Here is an 18,756-nt window from a genome sequence, read left to right as displayed (position 1 = left end):
TCGTTCAGTTCGTCTGTTTGACATGTTTATGAATTACTTATACTGGATATCCTCACTTGGACTGTGGCAATTCAAGAGTCATGACACACGGGCATCATTGATGCTAAATAGTTCAGTTATCTACCATGGCACCTATTTCATGATATAGTAAAGTGTCCATTGTATCAGAGTGATGTTTTTTATTGCTGATTTTGTAGATTTTAATTGCTTACTCAGGTGACCAAAGTCCAACTGTAAAGCTCAGTTCATCCATGGGCCTTAGTGATTTACCGGACTCTGTGGTTCTATGTTCTGCACAGTGGAGGCTCCTCAGTGTAGGAAGGGGAGGACCATCCTCTTCAGTGAATTTCATAAAAATAAAAATAGTGAAACATAAAAAAAGTTATCCTTTTTAGATAAAACTGTACTGAATATATTCACGTCAACAAATATCTGATTAAAACACAGTTTAGCAATGAAGTTCCACAGTAGCATCATCAGCACCCTCTAGGGTAGCACAATGGTGTAGCCAGAGGACAGCTATTTTCCATCCTCCAATGGGTACATTGACTTCAATACAAGAAATTATGACAACTTCCGGAGGACGTCCTACAACCTATCAGAGCTCTTACAGTATGAACTAACATGTTGTCCATCCAATGAAAGGATCCAAGAATTAATCTAGTACTGAAAGCATACGCTACAGCTAGCTAGCATTGCAGTGCATAAAATGTTGTGAGTATGTGACTCAAAGAGAGAAAGGACAATGGTTGAACAGTTTTGAGAAAAAAAATATTTATTCAAAAATTAAGGAGAAGCAGCAGAGAGAGCTAACTATATTTTGTTGTATTTTAGCTTCTTAGTTTACCTTTCACTTATGTAGCTAATGCAGCTAATTTAGCCTACTCAACAAGCTGACTCAAACAGAGAGGAATCCTACTTAATGTTAGCTAGCTGGCTAAAGATATCCAACACAGCAACTCTTCCAAGTCAAGGTAAGTGTTCAGTTTTATAAATTCATTGCCACCGGTGCCCAGTGTAACTGCTTGCTGTACACTGTACTGTGTGATTGTACACACATATTGGATTGTGGGTTTACTAATGCATTTGTTCTAGTTTGTTGACTATGACATTAATATGGTGACAACTATGTAGGCTGTGTAGTGATTAGCGGTTATGGTTTGAAGATTTGGCTCAGAGAGGTTTTTACACCTGGTCACAGACAGCTGTTGTGTTGTGCACTGAAGTCCACAAGCAAAGACAAAAGGTGAGAGCGAGAAAAGCAGATAGATGCGCGAAGGAATTATACAATGAGCAAAGTGATGATGCTCTATGTGGCTGCTGTGATAGTGAACTGTGTGTTTTGATACAAAACCGCTTAGAGTTTTGAGGGAAAACCTAAAGGAGATTAGAAAAAGGGAGCAAATAAAGACATATTCAGCTGAATGCAGTGTAAAAGGCACCATTGTATAGACATGGCCATTTCAATCTGCAGTGTTGTTGGAAACTCTGAATGTGTTTCTCAGTCGTACAGTAGATGGTAAGAGTTGACTTGGTGTGGTATAAATTAACCTCCAGAACTAAATGGGTTCTTTAGTGTTATTTTAGCTTTCTTTCAATCAACCAAGACATTTGGGCAGCACCTCACTTTTAACAAGGCCAATGTGGTTATTGCGTGTGAAGTATTCTAGCTCAGGTGCAGCAATCAGCTATCTATGCCTTGAGACACTTCATTTCACATCAATGCAGTGGTTGACCCTAAATTAAGGTTTGTATGGGAACCAGAGGTCATGGGGTGGGGCAAACTACTCTAAAGGGCTGGTTGAATTAATGGAGGATGTCAGTACACAAGATGTAGAGGCTGTATCAGAGGGAGTTGGGATATGAACAACAAAAAAATCAAATTCACACATGCGTACAGTATAATACACACAAATATAAGCACCAACCAAATTATTATCATTATTATTAATGATGGGTCTCAATGATGACAGACGTATCCATCTCTTCTCCCCCACTACACTAAATTACACCTTGAAAGAAGAGTTTGGTCTCTATTCTCGCTAATTCGGTCAGTAAAATGTTGATTGTTGGCCTTAACCCTTTCCTTTTATGAAGTAATCTGGTGGGATGTGCAGTGGATGAATTCTATATTTGTTTATGATTTACTAGTAGGTGTGTTCTTTCTTTGCACCTGCAATAGGGCCCTCAGTTCCCCCATCAAACCCAGCAGGCCTGTTCTGAGGCCATGGCCCAAGCAGGATTAACCAGGATTACTAAGAAAGTAATACAGCTGCTTATTAGGTCCGTCTCTATCACCAACATCACAGATGGGCCTTGGCGCTAGGCCGCTAGGATCTTCTTAGTATGTATTACCAAGTGTGTGAACGTAGAGAGTTAGTCAGATGGATAGTGTCATGTTCTATTGTTATGAGTTTGATGTACACATTTGCGGTTTTGTCTGGGTGCAAATTCGGCAAAACTTTTTCGGGGGTGGTGGGGTTTACTCTCAGTGGGCTTACTACTTTACTACTGGCCTGGCCTGGCCTGGGGGGGGATCATTTTCCTCCATGTTTTCACCTCTTTCCATCTTAATGCAGGGCTCTTCAAACTGTGCTGCATCCTACCTGTGAGATCCAGCCCAGCCCTGTCTGTCATTTGATTCCTTAGCGCTACTGTAAGTGTGTACCATGCACGCTGTGCCACATTTAGATGGGATAAACCATCCATGTTATTTATAATGCCATCAAAATGGCAAGCATCCCTGTAAACAAAACAATCTGGCAGGTTATGGAACAGTATTTGCTGACAACTGTTTACTGAGGAGAAGACAACAGTCTTGATAGATTATGGATTTATGTATGATGGCTCTCTCACAGGGGATGGATGGAAGGTTTGGTATGGTACATTTGTCAGTGAGATCAATGGCTGTCACTCTGCTATGGCAAGCAGTGCTTAATAATACAAATTCACCAACTGTTTGTAAAAGCATATACAGGACAGCGTGCTGCTGACGGATGCCCTTTATCTTTGATTTCTAATTCGATTACACTATTAAGGTTGGGAGCAGCAGTACTGGATTAGACTAGGTGTTCACAAGGGTGCAGTCCAAAGTCATTTGTCTCATTGAAGCCCAGTAAGAGATGCAACTATTCTTAAAGGTGCAATATGCAGAAATCGCATTTCCTTGTTGGCCTATTTTCAGTTTAAGTGGCAAAACAAGCAGTCATTGTGTAGATAATTTTTATACCATTTAAACTGCTCGGACAAATATTTTCCATAACCAAAAATGTTGTATTTTCAGCTGTTTGAACTTAAGAGCGGGAGCACATAGAACAGATCTACCACTTCTTAAACTTGCTTTCAATGGGAATGACAGGTCTCTAACTCACATGTCACGGGTCGCCCAAAAAGTTACATATTGCAGCTTTAACAGGTTTGAATGTCTTTACACTGTCATTTCAAAGTAAAATGTCTTCTGTGTAAGTGTCCATTAGTCTACTGCATTGATTGCCAGACTTATGGGAGAAATGGCCCAGACTATTTGAGTGTCTGAGGTTGTGTATCGGTTGTGTACTGACAGAACGGTCTTACTCAGTATGACTGAACAGTCCGGATCTCCCTCAATGGCTTCTTTTGTGTGACTTAGACACTTATGTAACGTCTCCGTGTTCCCCTCAGATACCCTCAGGCTCAGCTCCCCTCACTTCCTAACCAGCATCTGCTCTATGTACAGTTGATCCTGGCAGAGCTGCATTTGTCTGCTGTTCAGGACTGTATAAGAGGGGCTTAGCTACCACTCCCAACCCTGTAAACTAAAGCCAGGTTTTAGGCAAAGAAACTTAAATGACTGTTGGGCAAAATTAACATAATCCAATAATTCATAATAATTGACTTGGTGTATTTGTGTGCAACCAGCAACTTTTTCATTGAAGAAGCAAAATCAGAACCCTCCTTGAGCAGCTCCCATAATTGCAATGATTTCTCTTGACAATATGCTTTTAGAAAGAACACTGAGTCCTCTCATTCGTTTGAAGATAGAGAGATAATCATTCTGAAGGCACCCAATTTGCTTTTCCATTATGAGATTAAAGGCACATTGATATGATGCTTTGTGTACTGTGCATCTCCAAGCACTGTCTGGTTGGCTGGGTGCTCCATTGAATGCCATGTGACTGAATGAGGAAAATTGTTACCTTGGAAGACTACTTCTACCTCAGAGAATGATGCAGTGCTGTGCAATCAGCTCCAGTGACAAGTAATCGTGTGTTTCTGTCACTTTGTAGGGATGATGACACAATAGCTAGTGCAGTTGGGAAAAAAACAGAATGGGATGGGCAATGTTCGATTTAATTTGGCATTTCAGGCGTAAGGCAGGAACGAGAGGACATCATTATTCCTTCCATCTCTGTCCTGTCAGAGCAAGTTATAGGTATCATGTATCCCTGTGAAACAATTTCTGTTGCTCCTTTTCCATTCAGAGAGGAGAGACTTTTGTTTTGGTTGTGACATAGCCCATGGCCATGTTGCCATTTCTGCTACTCTCATATAATAACATCATTGTTGCCCTGCCCCCAAATCAATGATAAATATCACACTGATTTAACCAACTTAGGACAGATGCCATGGCTAATTCCCATCAGGACTAAAGAGTCCCGCTGAGTCCCATACTCTTATCAGACAAGTGCAGAGGATAACAATATCCCTAACCTATTCTTCCCAGATCTGTTTACTATGTCAGGTTACTACTATGAAACCAACTGTGTCACGTGAGTTGAGTTGGCATATCTGTTGCTATTATACTTCCTAGCTTTCTAAAAATGGCCTCCTTCTATTAGTGTAATTAACTTACACTAGTGATAAGCTGGTATTAGTGACTCTGAATTGCGTGTGCGGGAGGATACAGTGTATATGTGTGTGTGGAGGAAAGGTGAAAGCTTAAACTGTAGATGATTTTAAGCTGTATGCTGCTACCTTAACACATCATGGGCCAGACAGTGCAACACAGATTCAGTTTTCAGAGCTTTATTCACCCTTTGTATTGTCAGGCCTCATCCATTCTTCTCTCTAGGAAGTGGATTATTGAGCAGTCTGGTTACAGTAATATCCGGTTCACATTCAGTGGGATCGGTGCAATAATGCACAATGTCAGAGATAGAAATGACATTCATGGAATTTACAGCGTTCTCTTCTCGAATACAGTAAATGTTTTTTATATATATATATATATTGAAACACAAGAGTAAATATGAATTGAAAGTGCATTGACCATTAGACTGGGGTTGGGATGACGAGATAAACAGAGATGTCCCTGATGTTTTCCTCTTGCATGTGTCACCTGTCTAAAGCTGTTAGCCCAGTTAGCTTGAGACAAGACCTACAGTATGAGCTGGGCAAATCACAGGCAGAAGGTTCATCTTTTTGACCATATCAGTGACAGGGACACCCACAGGTCTGTCTAATGGCGATACACACAAACTCATACACACACATACACATCAATATATTTTCACTCCCAAAGCTAGTTTGAATAAGCACGTTTCCCTTAATCCAAATCCAAATCACAAATCAGACATCCAATTTTGCAGTGAGCAAAGACTTTTTACAGAATACAGTCAGTTATCAAGCCATCAACAGACTGGAATACAGTTTGAAGTAGGGATTATGAAATACTTTAGGGTTGATGTTAACTTGGAGGATTACCTTGGTCTTGTCTGATGCCAGATGCAGTGGGAATGTCCTTGTACAGTATTGAAGCCTGTGTGTTACTTTATGTCAGAGGTTTGATTTGAATGTGTGTGTTTCTGTGTTTTCAGGTTGGGAGATGTGTGAAGGTGTGTGAGGGACGGCGATGGGATTGGAGAGGCTGTGGCTTCTGGGTGTCACCACTGCTGTTGTCCTCTGTCTGCTGCGTAAGTATAATACTGCACAGTGCATTTGCTATGCTCATAACATTTTATTGGTTTCTCTCCTTACACCTACATTGCTCTCCTAGCTACCCAAGTAATTCACTTCATACATTTCTATTACAATGGTAAATCAATATAGTGAAGTTATGTACTGTAAATCATATAAAATGTGCCTCTAGAGAAATCCTCTCATTCAATTCGCTATCTGCCTCTCGCCGTTTCTGTCTCTCTTCATCCCTTTCCACCCTTAATTACCAATGTCCTTTCCTCTGGAGTTTATACCACTCTCTTTACATTCCTTGTTTACGTGGACGCTTATGTAATGGCAAAGAGTCCAAGGCCTTGGCTCTCATGTACTGGTTGGTGGACGTTTCTGAATGCACTCCCTAGAACATATCATTCAAAGCATCATACTGATAAGTCTCTGACATCAGCCACTATGTACATGTGACATAGATTGGGGAAAGTGATGAGGAGGGGGTCGGGGGGTCTAGACACAAGTGTGTACAAGGGAATGGGGTGAAATCCGAATGTACAAAATACATCTGATGGTGCGGATTTAGATTAATCTGGGATTTATACTGGTCCCATCCAAAAAGCACGCTTCTAGGGGGAGGGGAGTTTAGTGGAGCGAGGCCATGTGTGGACCCCAGGGGGTTGTGGATCGGGAGGGAGGGTTGAGGGGCCTACTACCCTACCATCTATCAGGGAGTGTCCCCTTTTGAGCAAAGCACTGCCGCAACGTGTTGTATTTTAAAGAGAACAGTGCAGCAGAAGCGAACTCCTTCCACTACTCTTTTGTCCGCGTGAGGCATACAATGCCTTGAATTTCCCTGGGAGGCTGTGAAGCGAGCTGTAGCCAATTGCGTGATTGTGTTTATGAGTCTGTTATTAAAGGATGTGAAGCAATGTTTATGTTTACTGCTTTTCATTTAAGTCATGTATGAATATAAATATTGCATATGCATTTGTTCATATGGGCAGAAAATTGTATATAAATGAATTCATATGTTTATATAAAGGCTGAAGGCTAAAAACAGCCTATACTATATCTAGGTCTTTTTTCTAGTTTTCTACAATGTGTTTTCGTTTTAAAGACTGCACTGGCGATTTTAGCATGGAAATCTTGGTGGGGCAAAAACATTTTATTTGGGATGCATGCCAGCAAATCCATTACACAACACAACACTAAACATTACATTATTTGCACTATAACAGTGAAAAACGGTGCACACAAACTGTTAGGGCCTACATAAAGCTGTCCCAACAGCAGAGTCCCAACAGCAGTCCCAACACATTACCACTGCTACACCTGGCTATCAGCGGAGCCTTGTCTGGGAGCGAAACAGTTCATTCAGCCTCATTTACTGCCTTTAAAAAAACTTGAACGTCCTTCCTAGCTCGCTCATTAATGTCTTAATCGAAATTACGGATTGCCTCTTATCTGCTTGTCATCCCCTTATGCCATAGTTTGTACATCTCAATTGTCAGTAGAAACCACATTTGTTGAAGCAAGTGTGGTTTCTACTGACAATTGAGATGTACAAACTATGGCATAAGGGGATGACAAGCGGATAAGAGGCAATCTGTAATTTCGATTAAGACATTAATGAGCGAGCTAGGATGGACGTAGTCAATATAACTATTTGTTCAGCACTTTTGAAATGTACAGCAACAGAATTCAGAACATGGGCCGTTCTTACAGTGTTCTCCCTGTACACCAAATCAGAACCGTAGGATAAATAAAGGGGGCATATAAGCAGACAATGAAAGCTCTTACAATATTCAAAGACTACATTTCTCAAAAACAGGTTATAGGCTTCATGTGCACCACCAAGTCAGAACAGTAGGGGAAATTAAGAGGTGAAAATAGACCAAATTATTAGGGTGAGGCACATTGGCTACTAACAGCCAAACTTACCCTAGTAAAACTGACTATCCTACCGATCCTCGGCTGAATAATTTTGCACGCACAATTTTTCAGTTTTTGATTTGTTAAAAAAGTTTGAAATATCCCATAAATGTCGTTCCACTTCATGATTGTGTCCCACTTGTTGTTGATTCTTCACAAAAAAATACAGTTTTATATCTTTATGTTTGAAGCCTGAAATGTGGCAAAAGGTCGCAAAGTTCAAGGGGGCCGAATACTTTCGCAAGGCACTGTAGCTAAGATTTTGAAAGTATGATGTTGACATGATCAGTCCAATCAAAGCTACTGTAGATATAATGTGATTTGACATCATTTTATCTGTGGCCAATGACCTTGAGCCTTCTTGGACGGACAGTTCTAATGTAACTCTATGGCAGCACCCAAGGGGCTAGAATTTTCTAGCTCTACCCTTAGACTTGGCGGTGACATAGTGTCCCCATGAGTGATAGAACACTGAGCCAATCATTGCTCTGTATTTTCTGTTGGCTTGCCCCACCACCACAGAGAGCACTGTGCTAGGCTGGAACACCTGCATTTTGGTGCAGCCTTACTCAAGAAAACAAAAAGAGACCATGTTTGTACACGGATTGTATGCGGCTTAAATACATATTTTTTTTAACATTGTTTGCAAACTGATATGTGACACGTATTAATGCCAAAATAAAATGCAAAACAGGCAAGCCCCCCCCCCCAAATGGTTTTTGTTTGTTTGCTTCTTTTTTTGCAAAAAATTGGGGGCTCTGCCCCACCTGCCCTGAATGACGGGTTGCCACTGAAAGAATGTATTTTCTCCCCAAATAAGCACAAACCGTGTGTACCACGGTCCACAACTTGGTCGGTTTCTTCCTGGGTCTCCAGGCTTCTCTCCTTTAGGCCGTTCATCACCTTTCGGATCTGAATCCGAGCATTGTCTGGGATATAGTTGTATTCTCCAGTTAAATTGGAGATAACCCATCAACACCTAGTCCACTGTGCACAATTGTGTAGGTCTATTGCTATTGCCCAACAGCCAAAGGTATTTTCCTTACCATTATTCAGGACATAAAACAAATGAGTCGCCTAGTGGGCTTATTAACAAAATGAACTGGTAATGACATTTCATGACGAAGAAGTATTATATCATAGTCCTAAATCTATGGTGTTGTTAGACCCAATGTGTCTCTCCTTACTGATGACAATTAATGAATGACAGGCGATCGAATTGTGCATGTGACTTGATGGAATTTGAATTATGTGAAGTGCCTAATGATAATGATAATGATGGTGTGAGCCCAGTAACAGATTGACTGCAGTCCATTTCATCATAGAGTAGGCTACTGTTACTTTGAGTCTCTAAAACCACACTGTTTCCATTTCTATAGTCATGTGACAAATACTCAATTTTATTGAAAAATATGTTGGCCTTTTACTAGATTCTTATATTTTTGCATGGACTGAATATTTCCATAACTGATCAAATGTCCGTAGGCTAATAGGCAAGACTAATATTCTGCCCATATTAACACATTTATTTTAGGTCATAGCCTAAAAAAATAGCCATACATGATTTAATGAAAAGCAGCAAACAGACACAACATTGTTTCACATTCTTTAATAACAGACTCAAACACAAACATGCAATTGGCTACTGCTCTTTCACAGCTGTTTCCCGCGCAAGTACAGGGAAACTCAGCATATTGTACAATTCATATATTGATTGCGCAGAGGGGTCTGTAGTCTCTGTAGTGTTGTACCTTCGCTGTCGTGTTTTGCTCAATAAAAAGACTACAGGTAAGCCCTTTGAGATTAGTACTTAATCACCAGGCTAAACAAGGTGCAGATACAACACAACACAGGCTCTGGCCCAAGTGTCGTTAATGAGATTGCAGCATGTCTACAGAGCTGGTTGCAGCCTAGTGATCTTGTCACCAAATGGAGTACCATTGTTTTACATGGCCTCTGTGTGCCTGTTTTAAACAGAGCATACTCTGGAGATATTCAGGCTGGCATCCAACTCATGAATATTTATTCACACTTAAATGTGTGTTTATGTTATCTACTCTTGTCTCTTTCCCCGTAGGCCTACTGCTTGTTATTTTCTCAATCTCCTCCCAGTTTTTCTCTATCCATTCCTTTTGGTTTTAGCCCTGTTTCTCCTGTCTTTGTCCTCCCCTTCCCTTTCATGAAGTGACACATTTGCTGCAAAACAGTTTTATCATCAGTTCTCTGCCCTGCAAAAGATTTATTGAATATTTACTCAATATCATCCTGGAATGTGTAACCAGAAATTCCAATGAATGCATTTAGAAAAACACTTAAAGTTTATCTGGTTCTGCATGACACTCAAACCTATGTGGAACAGATCCGCATAGCTTATGGGTGTTAAATATTGATTTATGTTGTGGGTGTTGATCGTTCAGATATTAGCATGTTTTACTGCAGATTCACCAGTCATGCTCAGCCTTCCTCCATGGTATTGTTACCTGTGTGTTACCTGTGTGCTTCCTCCTCAGGTACATCCCAAGGTGTGGAGGCGGTGGTACGAGCCAGGGTTGGGGGGACTGCAGAGCTCAGTTGCAGTCTTACCCCCCCTTCTACAGGAGCCACCACCCCAAACCTGTTCCCACTGCACGTGGTGGAGTGGGTTCGCCTGGGATACAATGTGCCCATCCTCATCAAATTCGGAGTGTACACGCCACGCGTGCATCCCAACTACAAGGGTGAGTCCTCTTGTCCCAGATATATGTCTTAGCACTGCTTTTTTCAAATTACGCAATGCACAGGAAAGGCATTGTGGTAATTGCAGTTATACACCATTACTGAGCATGTGAACCTTTTGGTTCTCACTTCCAGAGTCCTGGTGCAATTGAATCTTTTGTCCTGTTTGTTTATTGGGAGCCATTTGCCTGCATACAACAGCCCAGTGTTTTTACTGATGGGAAAAGGACAAAGGAGAGTTTAACCTCAATTACCTAGACCCGACGATAGCAGTTGTGGTATCTCAAAGGAGTGAAGAGAAGGACCTGACAACTGTATCTGATTATATCTGAAGAGATTGCGTGCAATAAGGTTGCATTGTCTTAAAACAACTTTCAATTACCTTCCTTTCAGCCTTCCTTTCCCCTGATGAGGAGCTGGCTGGGAATGTGCTTTAAGTACAGCTGATTTGTTTTGAGTTGGGATGGGGATGGAGGCTACACTGGTATTTTTGAATGCTGGAAGGTTTCAGTGGTGAGAATACTCCAAATAGGTAATCAATTAAGAGCCCTGTAATTAGACTGTGTGTGTGTGTGTGTGTGTGTGTGTGTGTGTGTGTGTGTGTGTGTGTGTGTGTGTGTGTGTGTGTGTGTGTGTGTGCGTGCGTGCGTGCGTGCGTGCGTGCGTGCGTGCGTGCGTGCGTGCGTGCGTGCGTGCGTGCGTGTGTGCGTGTGTGTGTGCGTGCGTGTTTGTCTGTGTCTGTGTGTGTGTGGTAGGGCAGGGCACTGGGACAGGGACTAGGCGAGGACGGAAATATGTTAGTCAGAGGGGTGGGATGACAGGCGGGGCTGTGTGTGGATGTGTGTCTGTGTGTGTCTGTGTGTGTGTGTGTGTTTATGTGAGTGCAAGTGGAGTATGGATTGAAGAGAGTGGGGTTAAATTGAGACAGGCTTGGCTGAGGTGGGGGCTGGTGGTCTGATGACAGTTTGTTCTTGGTATTCAGAGGGGTGACCTTGTTTGGAGGAGCTGTAAGGAGGATGGATGAAGCATATGGAATATCAGAGTTCTCTTTCATTGAGTACCATAATCTAGTCATTGTTTCTCTGAGAAATAAGACAAAGGCTATGTCACCCCCAACCCCCCCACCCCACCCCACCCCACGTCCTCTGACAGAGCCCATGCCAATACTCCAAAATCCCATACCCTCTCATCTAGGTCACTGAACTGGCAGGAAGCTTTTCAAGTCCACCTAGAGTTTGTTTGCATTTGAAAACAATCACTAGATACATTCAGCTATCACACTGAAGATCAAATGGACCCTGGCATGCACTGGACAAACACCAGACTCTGACCACTCAGGAATGGCCTGGAGAGCACTGGCCAACAGATGTCTGGCAGTCTGTCTGACCCACCCATAGATAGGCCATTAACAGTGTTGTTGTTTTAGGGCTGTCATGTGATGCTCCATGACACAGAATTCATCACTGAATCTATGGGGGTAAAACCAACAGAAAATATGCAACAACAGTCTAACGGTTTGTTACTTAGCTTTGATGAGGGATATTCTCCCTCTCTGTGTGTCTGGGCTCCGCTTAACCCCTGTCTGCCTCATATCCCCTCAGCTCCCCTTCCTCTGGAGGCAGATGGCAACATGTGAAGCGTATCAGCACTGCAGATCTAATATATTCTACCCTCAAATTAAAATGTTTTGGGATTTAACCACAGCCCCATCTCACTAGACAGTATGAAACACAACCACTTCCTGGTCTTTGTCTCAAGCAGTCTATGCTCAGGGACAAACAAGAACAACTTTTTAGTAAGGGGAAGAAATTACTCACTGTTGTTAAACCTTATTTAGAGCCTATAAGACTGTTCTGTCATCTCTGTCTCTCATGTGCAATCTTGCCCTGATGCCATCCCCCAACCTAAAAATGTCACATGCAAGAATGAGAGGAAGCATTATCTTGGATGAGGACATAATATTGCCATGCATTTAATGTCCAGTTGTTCCGGGAGGATATCAGGTGTATTTCTGATGACAGTGAGTGCTTGAGGAGTGCTTGCTGTGTCTATGTCTGTGTCTGTGCAACAGAGTAATGTTCTTCTGTTGACCCCATTAGAAGCCAATCCCTCTGAAACACAGACAGATTACTTGTGCAGGCTGCTCTGCAAATCTCTTATTTCTGGAGGGAATCAGAAACCCTTTTGAAGGAGGCTTCCCAGTACCACATCCTTCTTCCTCCGTGTCTATTTTCTAAACATACCCTGGAGGACTGAACATCAATCACCTGACAAAACAGAGGAACAGACAAATAAATAGTGACTGAAAGTGCAGTCAACTTGACTGGTGAAGTCTGTTCGAGTTGTGCTTGTTGAGGAAATGTTTAGTCCAAGCTGGCCTGTGAGTCTCCCTGCACTGGATGCCCTGTCAGAGGCACTTACTCTAAAAAAGGGCAGATCAATTGTGTCCTCTCTGCTGAAGTAAATGAGTGGAGACAGTGTGGAGGGGGTTGAACGACAGCAGCAAAAACCCCCGACTCAGCCCAGCAGGCCCCCATTACTTGGTCTCAGTGTGAGCCCTAAACGCTGGGGGTGTCATAGCTTTGTTTCACCTTTTTACAAATACACACATTAAAGAACCTCAATAAATGAGCCTTGTTCCAACACAAATCTTATTTGGAATTTACATTTTCATTAGTAAACATAACCGTATTTGACCACCTAAACCAGAACATAGGTGGCAGCTGACGCCGATCCACATGATCCAGCTGCAGCCTGCATTTCTGCTGAAACTGGACCAGGGAGACGTTTGCCAAACAGTGACACAATAAGAGAAGAAAGCAGGCTGGATCCGTGGAGCTCATCAAATCAAATGTTATTTGTCACATGTGCCAAATACAACAGGTGTAAACCTTACCGTGAAATGCTTACTTACAAGCCCTTAATTGACCAACAATGCCGTTTTAAGAAAATAGAGTTAAGAAAATATTGACTAAATAAACTAAAGTAAAAATAAAAGATAAAAATAAGGAACACAATAAAATAACAATAATGAGGCTATGTACAGGGGGTACCGGTACCGAGTCAATGTGCGGGGGTACAGGTTAGTCGAGGTCATTTGTCCATGTAGGTTGGGGTAAAGTGAGGTTGTGGCATGTTCTCCAGCTCTGAGGTGGTCCATCAAGACAAAGGCTCTGTTTCTTCATCTCACAACGCTGTAGGTGTGTCCCATGGGACTGGGATCAGAGCAGGGGGAAAGAGATCAGACCCAGTATTGTGCTGCCTGGGAGCTTTTGTATGAAAGCCTTCTCTAAGGCCCAAACACTTCCTGGGATGTTCTACCTTATCCCAGACCTGAGACCTGAGGATAGGGCTATAAGTTAAACTTAACATGTGTGTTATTACACACCGCTGAAAGGCTTGATTTATTATGTAGAATTCACTTAAAAAGGTTTAAACTGATGCATCATGTTAGTTTGCAAGTAAAGAGTTGTACTTGCCTGAATGAGCCCCCAAAAATGCTGCATATAATTTGGAAAGTCAATCTAACTGTGAATCATTTACCAACACATCATGTGTGGAATACAGAAGGGATTATGAGAGAACTCACATGTGCATGAACATATACACATGGTGATTTCTAAGTCATGTTTTACTAACTGTGAATCATTTACCAGCACATCATGTGTGGAATACAGAAGGGATTATGAGAGAACTCACATGTGCATGAACATATATACACATGGTGATTTCTAAGTCATGTTTTACTAACTGTGAATCATTTACCAGCACATCATGTGTGGAATACAGAAGGGATTATGAGAGAACTCACATGTGCATGAACATATACACATGGTGATTTCTAAGTCATGTTTTACTAACTGTGAATCATTTACCAGCACATCATGTGTGGAATACAGAAGGGATTATGAGAGAACTCACATGTGCATGAACATATACTCATGATTTCTAAGTCATGTTTTAGTAAGTGTCTAATACAGTGTTGTTAAAAACAGCGATGACACACTGACATGCTTTCGTGCTCTGTCACAGACCATGGTTGACTAGATTGCATGTTCTCTTGATTCAGGCAATGGCAGGTCATGCTGAAGTTGGCCGAGTTGTCTGAGTGCTGAAGTTTGGATGTGTCAAGCAGTGGCTTGAACATGTGAGCAGGGGTTAACGCAGTCGGACAGAGAGTGAGGGACAGAGTTACCTGTAATCGTTTGACAAAGAGCTATTCATAAGAGGGTTAAAGTGATTAGGGGAGAGGAGGATTGAAGAAAGACATTTTGGAGGAAGGGAGGGGTGGGCTGCCAGGGGCTGGGGTCCAGCCCCAGACTTATGATTGTATTCAAATCAAAACACGTCCCACAATGCACCTCTGCCACATACGGAACTGACAAAGAACAACAGAACTGAGGCCTCTCAGAATGATCTGTCTTCCTCCATAGGTGCCACTGTGATTGTAGCATATGAAATTCTGTTTATCTCCGCGCATTACAACATTCCATTTTTTTGTTAATACGATTTTTTTGACCCTTTTTTCTCCCCAATTTCATGGTATCCAATTGGTAGTTACAGTCTTGTTTCATCGCTGCAAATCCCGTAACGGACTCGGGAGAGGCAAAGGTTGTGAGCCATGCTTCCCCCGAAACACAACCCAACCAAGCTGCACTGCTTCTTGACACAATGCCCACTTTACTCGGGAGCCAGCTGCACGGAGGAAACTCAGTACACATGGCGACCGTGTCAGCGTGCACTGCGCCCGGACCGCCAAAGTAGTCACTAGTGCGCGATGGGACAAGGACATCCCTGCCGGCCAAACCCTCCCCTAACCCCGACGACGCTGGGCCAATTGTGCGCCGCCCCGTGGGTCTTCCAGTTGTGGGCAGCTGCGACAGAGCCTGGACTCGAACCCAGAATATCTAGTGGCACAGCTAGCACTGCAAGGTCACTGGAATTATGTGGGTAAAATGAATATGATTTTAACACTAGTTTCAATGAAGTAAGCATGGGGAGCACAGTGATTTTAAACACAATGCAGTACACCACAGAGAGAGTCCTTGTATATTAAAGGCCCCAGGCCATGGTTACATAAAAACGGTTGTCAGAGTACAGGCTAGGCAGTTCTCTGGCAGTGCAGTGAGCGGTGTAGCTCAGAAAGAGCTGAGTGATTTTTAACCTGCCACCCAGTGGGGGAGAACCTGACTCTGGCTAATGTGAAGAAGGTGGTACGTTTTAGAGATGCGGGTGGATTATAGTGTTTCCATTTTGCACCCTTCACTGCACACCAGCCAGAATAGCAGCTCATTTTTAAGGTAGAATGGAGCCATCATGTGATATCTGGGAGTGGAAAAAGAGTAAGGAGAACAGACAGGAGAAAGCAGCAGCTATTGTTTCTCTGCCTCTGTGTTGAATAAAGACTAGTGTATAGGACCTCTAGACATTGTGCTAATGCAGACGAAGGGGGAGTGATCAATGTCTCTGCTGGAGTGTTGCAGGCTCACTGAGGTCATAGAGGTCTCTCACTCATTGGTAGCAGTCGGTGAATTATTGATCAAAATTCCCTCCATAACCTCTTCATAACCTCTCATTGTATTCCTTGTGGAATGCAGCGATGGGACACTTAACTGTTTTGATCAATACTTGGTCATCTTTGATGAGTATTCAGATCCCCATATTTTTGTTTTGAGTTGGGATGGATTGGAAATTCTCGACAGTTTAAATTTGGAACACATTTTAAATAATGTGATAGAGACCTGTCTGTCCATCTTAACAAAAGCAATCATTGACAGGGCACATATTTATTTGTATCTTATCCTAATAGTTTTTTTATGAATGGAAGCAATTTTAACCATGGCTAGAAAATAAATATTAAAATTCAAATTGAACTGCATTTGTCACTCTAAGTCAAGGACTATTGTCTGACCACATATTCAAACGAAAACAAGCTTTTCTCTCTCTCACTCTCTTTTTCCTCTCACTCTCTCTCCATGTCATACTGTTTTATCAGTCACAAGCCATTTACCCATCTTTAAATACAAACATGCTTTCTTCCACGTGTCCTCTTTCAAATCCCAGGCACAAACCCCTGTGATCGACCCTCCCTTCCCTGTGTTTTGCCGCCGTCGCTCCCCGTTGCTACAGCAACTGAATTCAAATCTAAACGCCCAGCCTGGGGTATTCTTGGTTTCATCACTATGGTAACCTGAGAGAATTACGAGGGGTGGTGTGGGAAGGGGGGTTGCAGTCCCTTTGTAGTGATGGACAGGCAGGAGGGGAGCAAGAAATGGTTAAATGTTTGATGGTAAATGAGAAATTCCCCATTGGTAAGCCAGTTGGCACTACACACTAGCACTCACATGCATTTGGATTTAATTAACCATTACAAATTCCATGGTTTGTGTTTGTTTCTTAATCATTCTTAGAGGTGCTGGAAATCTTAATGAACTTAAAATATCCCGCAATATTTAGCCACACAGGGATGTGGTGTGAGAGAGAGTCTGTGTGGTGTTGCACATGAAAGTGATTTTCCTCCAGTTCACTCACTAGGTGTAGAATACATTTTATTGCTGTTTGGGGAAAAGCCTACATAGGAAATAGGCAGCTCAGGGAGGATCCCTCAGTTTGAGATATCAGCCAGTGGATGAAGTCTTTCATACACCTGTTATCATTTCAGCACACATTTCCTCTCTCTGAGTGCTCTGTCAGTTCTCCTGGTAACACTGACCTGGGATTAAAGGGACCTTTTTATGGAAGCACAAACTGAACTCCGCCCAGTAAGGGTTGGGTCTGTGTTTAAGCAGGTCAATCCCTACCTCGGCAAGCAAACCTTACTATTAACCAAAGCAACAGCCCCAGCCAGGAATGTGGGGTCAATTGTTAGTCACTGTAATTCCTTTTTAAACACAGTGTGGTGTTTCACCCTGCACCCTGTGGGTGCATAATTAATCACAAGGCTACCTCTGTTCACTGCTGTCTGAAGGGAAAACATCCTGGAAAGCTGAATAGGGTTGCTATTGGGTTTTCCTCTGACGTGTTTTGGCATCATTTTAAGGTTGACATAAATTCAATAAATCTCTGTCATACAACACCCTGGAGAGATGACCGCAGTAGCTGAACTACAAGATTGTGTGGTGAAAAGATTCAATGATGAGGGTGCTACTCCGTTTCTATTCTCATTGTTATTCAATGAACAGACCAGGTTTCAAATAGGGGCTTTTTACACATTGTGTTGTCAATCATAGGATTTAGTGTACAAGGTGCCTACAGTCTTTTATCCAGATTCTGTAGGCTCTAGAGTTTGATTGGTTAACTATTATAATTGCTTACTACAGAGGCCCATAAAGCCTAAGCATTTATCAGACCTAATCATATTCCTTGTCAGGGTTAATTGGTTCAACTTTTTCACCTTGAAAAATATGTGTCGCCCTTTCCACTCACAGCCACTGTCATCCCATATACGGGTTGAAAGTGGCAGATTTTTGTCATTGATAAGCGCCTAAGTTGGAATGCAGTGGTTGTAGAGTAACATGCTATACATGATATCAGAGCTTAGGTTCTCCGCATCACAGCGCTGTGTGGTTTTTGACTGACAGCTGTAATTTGAGCACCGCACCCGACAAGAAGATGCCCCCATCCCTTCCGCTAATTGGGCTACTTTTGCACATTTGTTATTGTCTGAGTGAGGGAAATGCTGTAAATTGAGAGAAGTCAATGTGTTCTGATCCTGAACAGAATGAGTCTGTTAGGATGACATTTATACCCTGGGTTATCCGAACAGAATTACAAGGACAGGATGACATGTTATGAGTCTGTTAGTTACAGGATGACATGCGTTATACCCTGGGTTATCCTGAACAGAATGAGTCTGTTAGTTACAGGATGACATTTATACCCTGGGTTATCCTGAACAGAATGAGTCTGTTAGTTACAGGATGACATGCGTTATACCCTGGGTTATCCTGAACAGAATGAGTCTGTTAGTTACAGGATGACATGCGTTATACCCTGGGTTATCCTGAACAGAATGAGTCTGTTAGTTACAGGATGACATGCGTTATACCCTGGGTTATCCTGAACAGAATGAGTCTGTTAGTTACATGCGTTATACCCTGGGTTATCTGAACAGAATGAGTCTGTTAGGGTTATGAGTTACAGGATGACATCCACAGTTAGTTAAGGATGACATGCGTTATACCCTGGGTTATCCTGAACAGAATGAGTCTGTTAGTTACAGGATGACATGCGTTATACCCT

At 42.3% G+C, this 18,756-nt stretch overlaps 1 protein-coding gene across 2 annotated transcripts in view; it reads left to right on the top strand.

The window, feature by feature from the left end:
* LOC124036263 (protein turtle homolog A-like) overlaps positions 1 to 18,756 on the top strand; it is a 37,084-nt gene that overhangs the window by 1,500 nt on the left and 16,828 nt on the right. For both annotated transcript variants that reach the window (XM_046350588.1, XM_046350589.1), the window contains exons 2-3: positions 5,796 to 5,891; positions 10,311 to 10,517. In XM_046350588.1, coding sequence (XP_046206544.1) covers positions 5,831 to 5,891; positions 10,311 to 10,517 — 268 coding nt within the window. In that variant the 5' untranslated portion in view covers positions 5,796 to 5,830. The remainder of the gene's footprint in view (positions 1 to 5,795; positions 5,892 to 10,310; positions 10,518 to 18,756) is intronic.

This window comes from Oncorhynchus gorbuscha, linkage group LG05 (genome assembly GCF_021184085.1).
Source record: "Oncorhynchus gorbuscha isolate QuinsamMale2020 ecotype Even-year linkage group LG05, OgorEven_v1.0, whole genome shotgun sequence".
Lineage (NCBI taxonomy): Eukaryota > Metazoa > Chordata > Actinopteri > Salmoniformes > Salmonidae > Oncorhynchus > Oncorhynchus gorbuscha.
The sequence above is the reverse complement of the archived record's forward strand: the minus strand, read 5'-3'. Positions and strand labels throughout refer to the sequence as shown.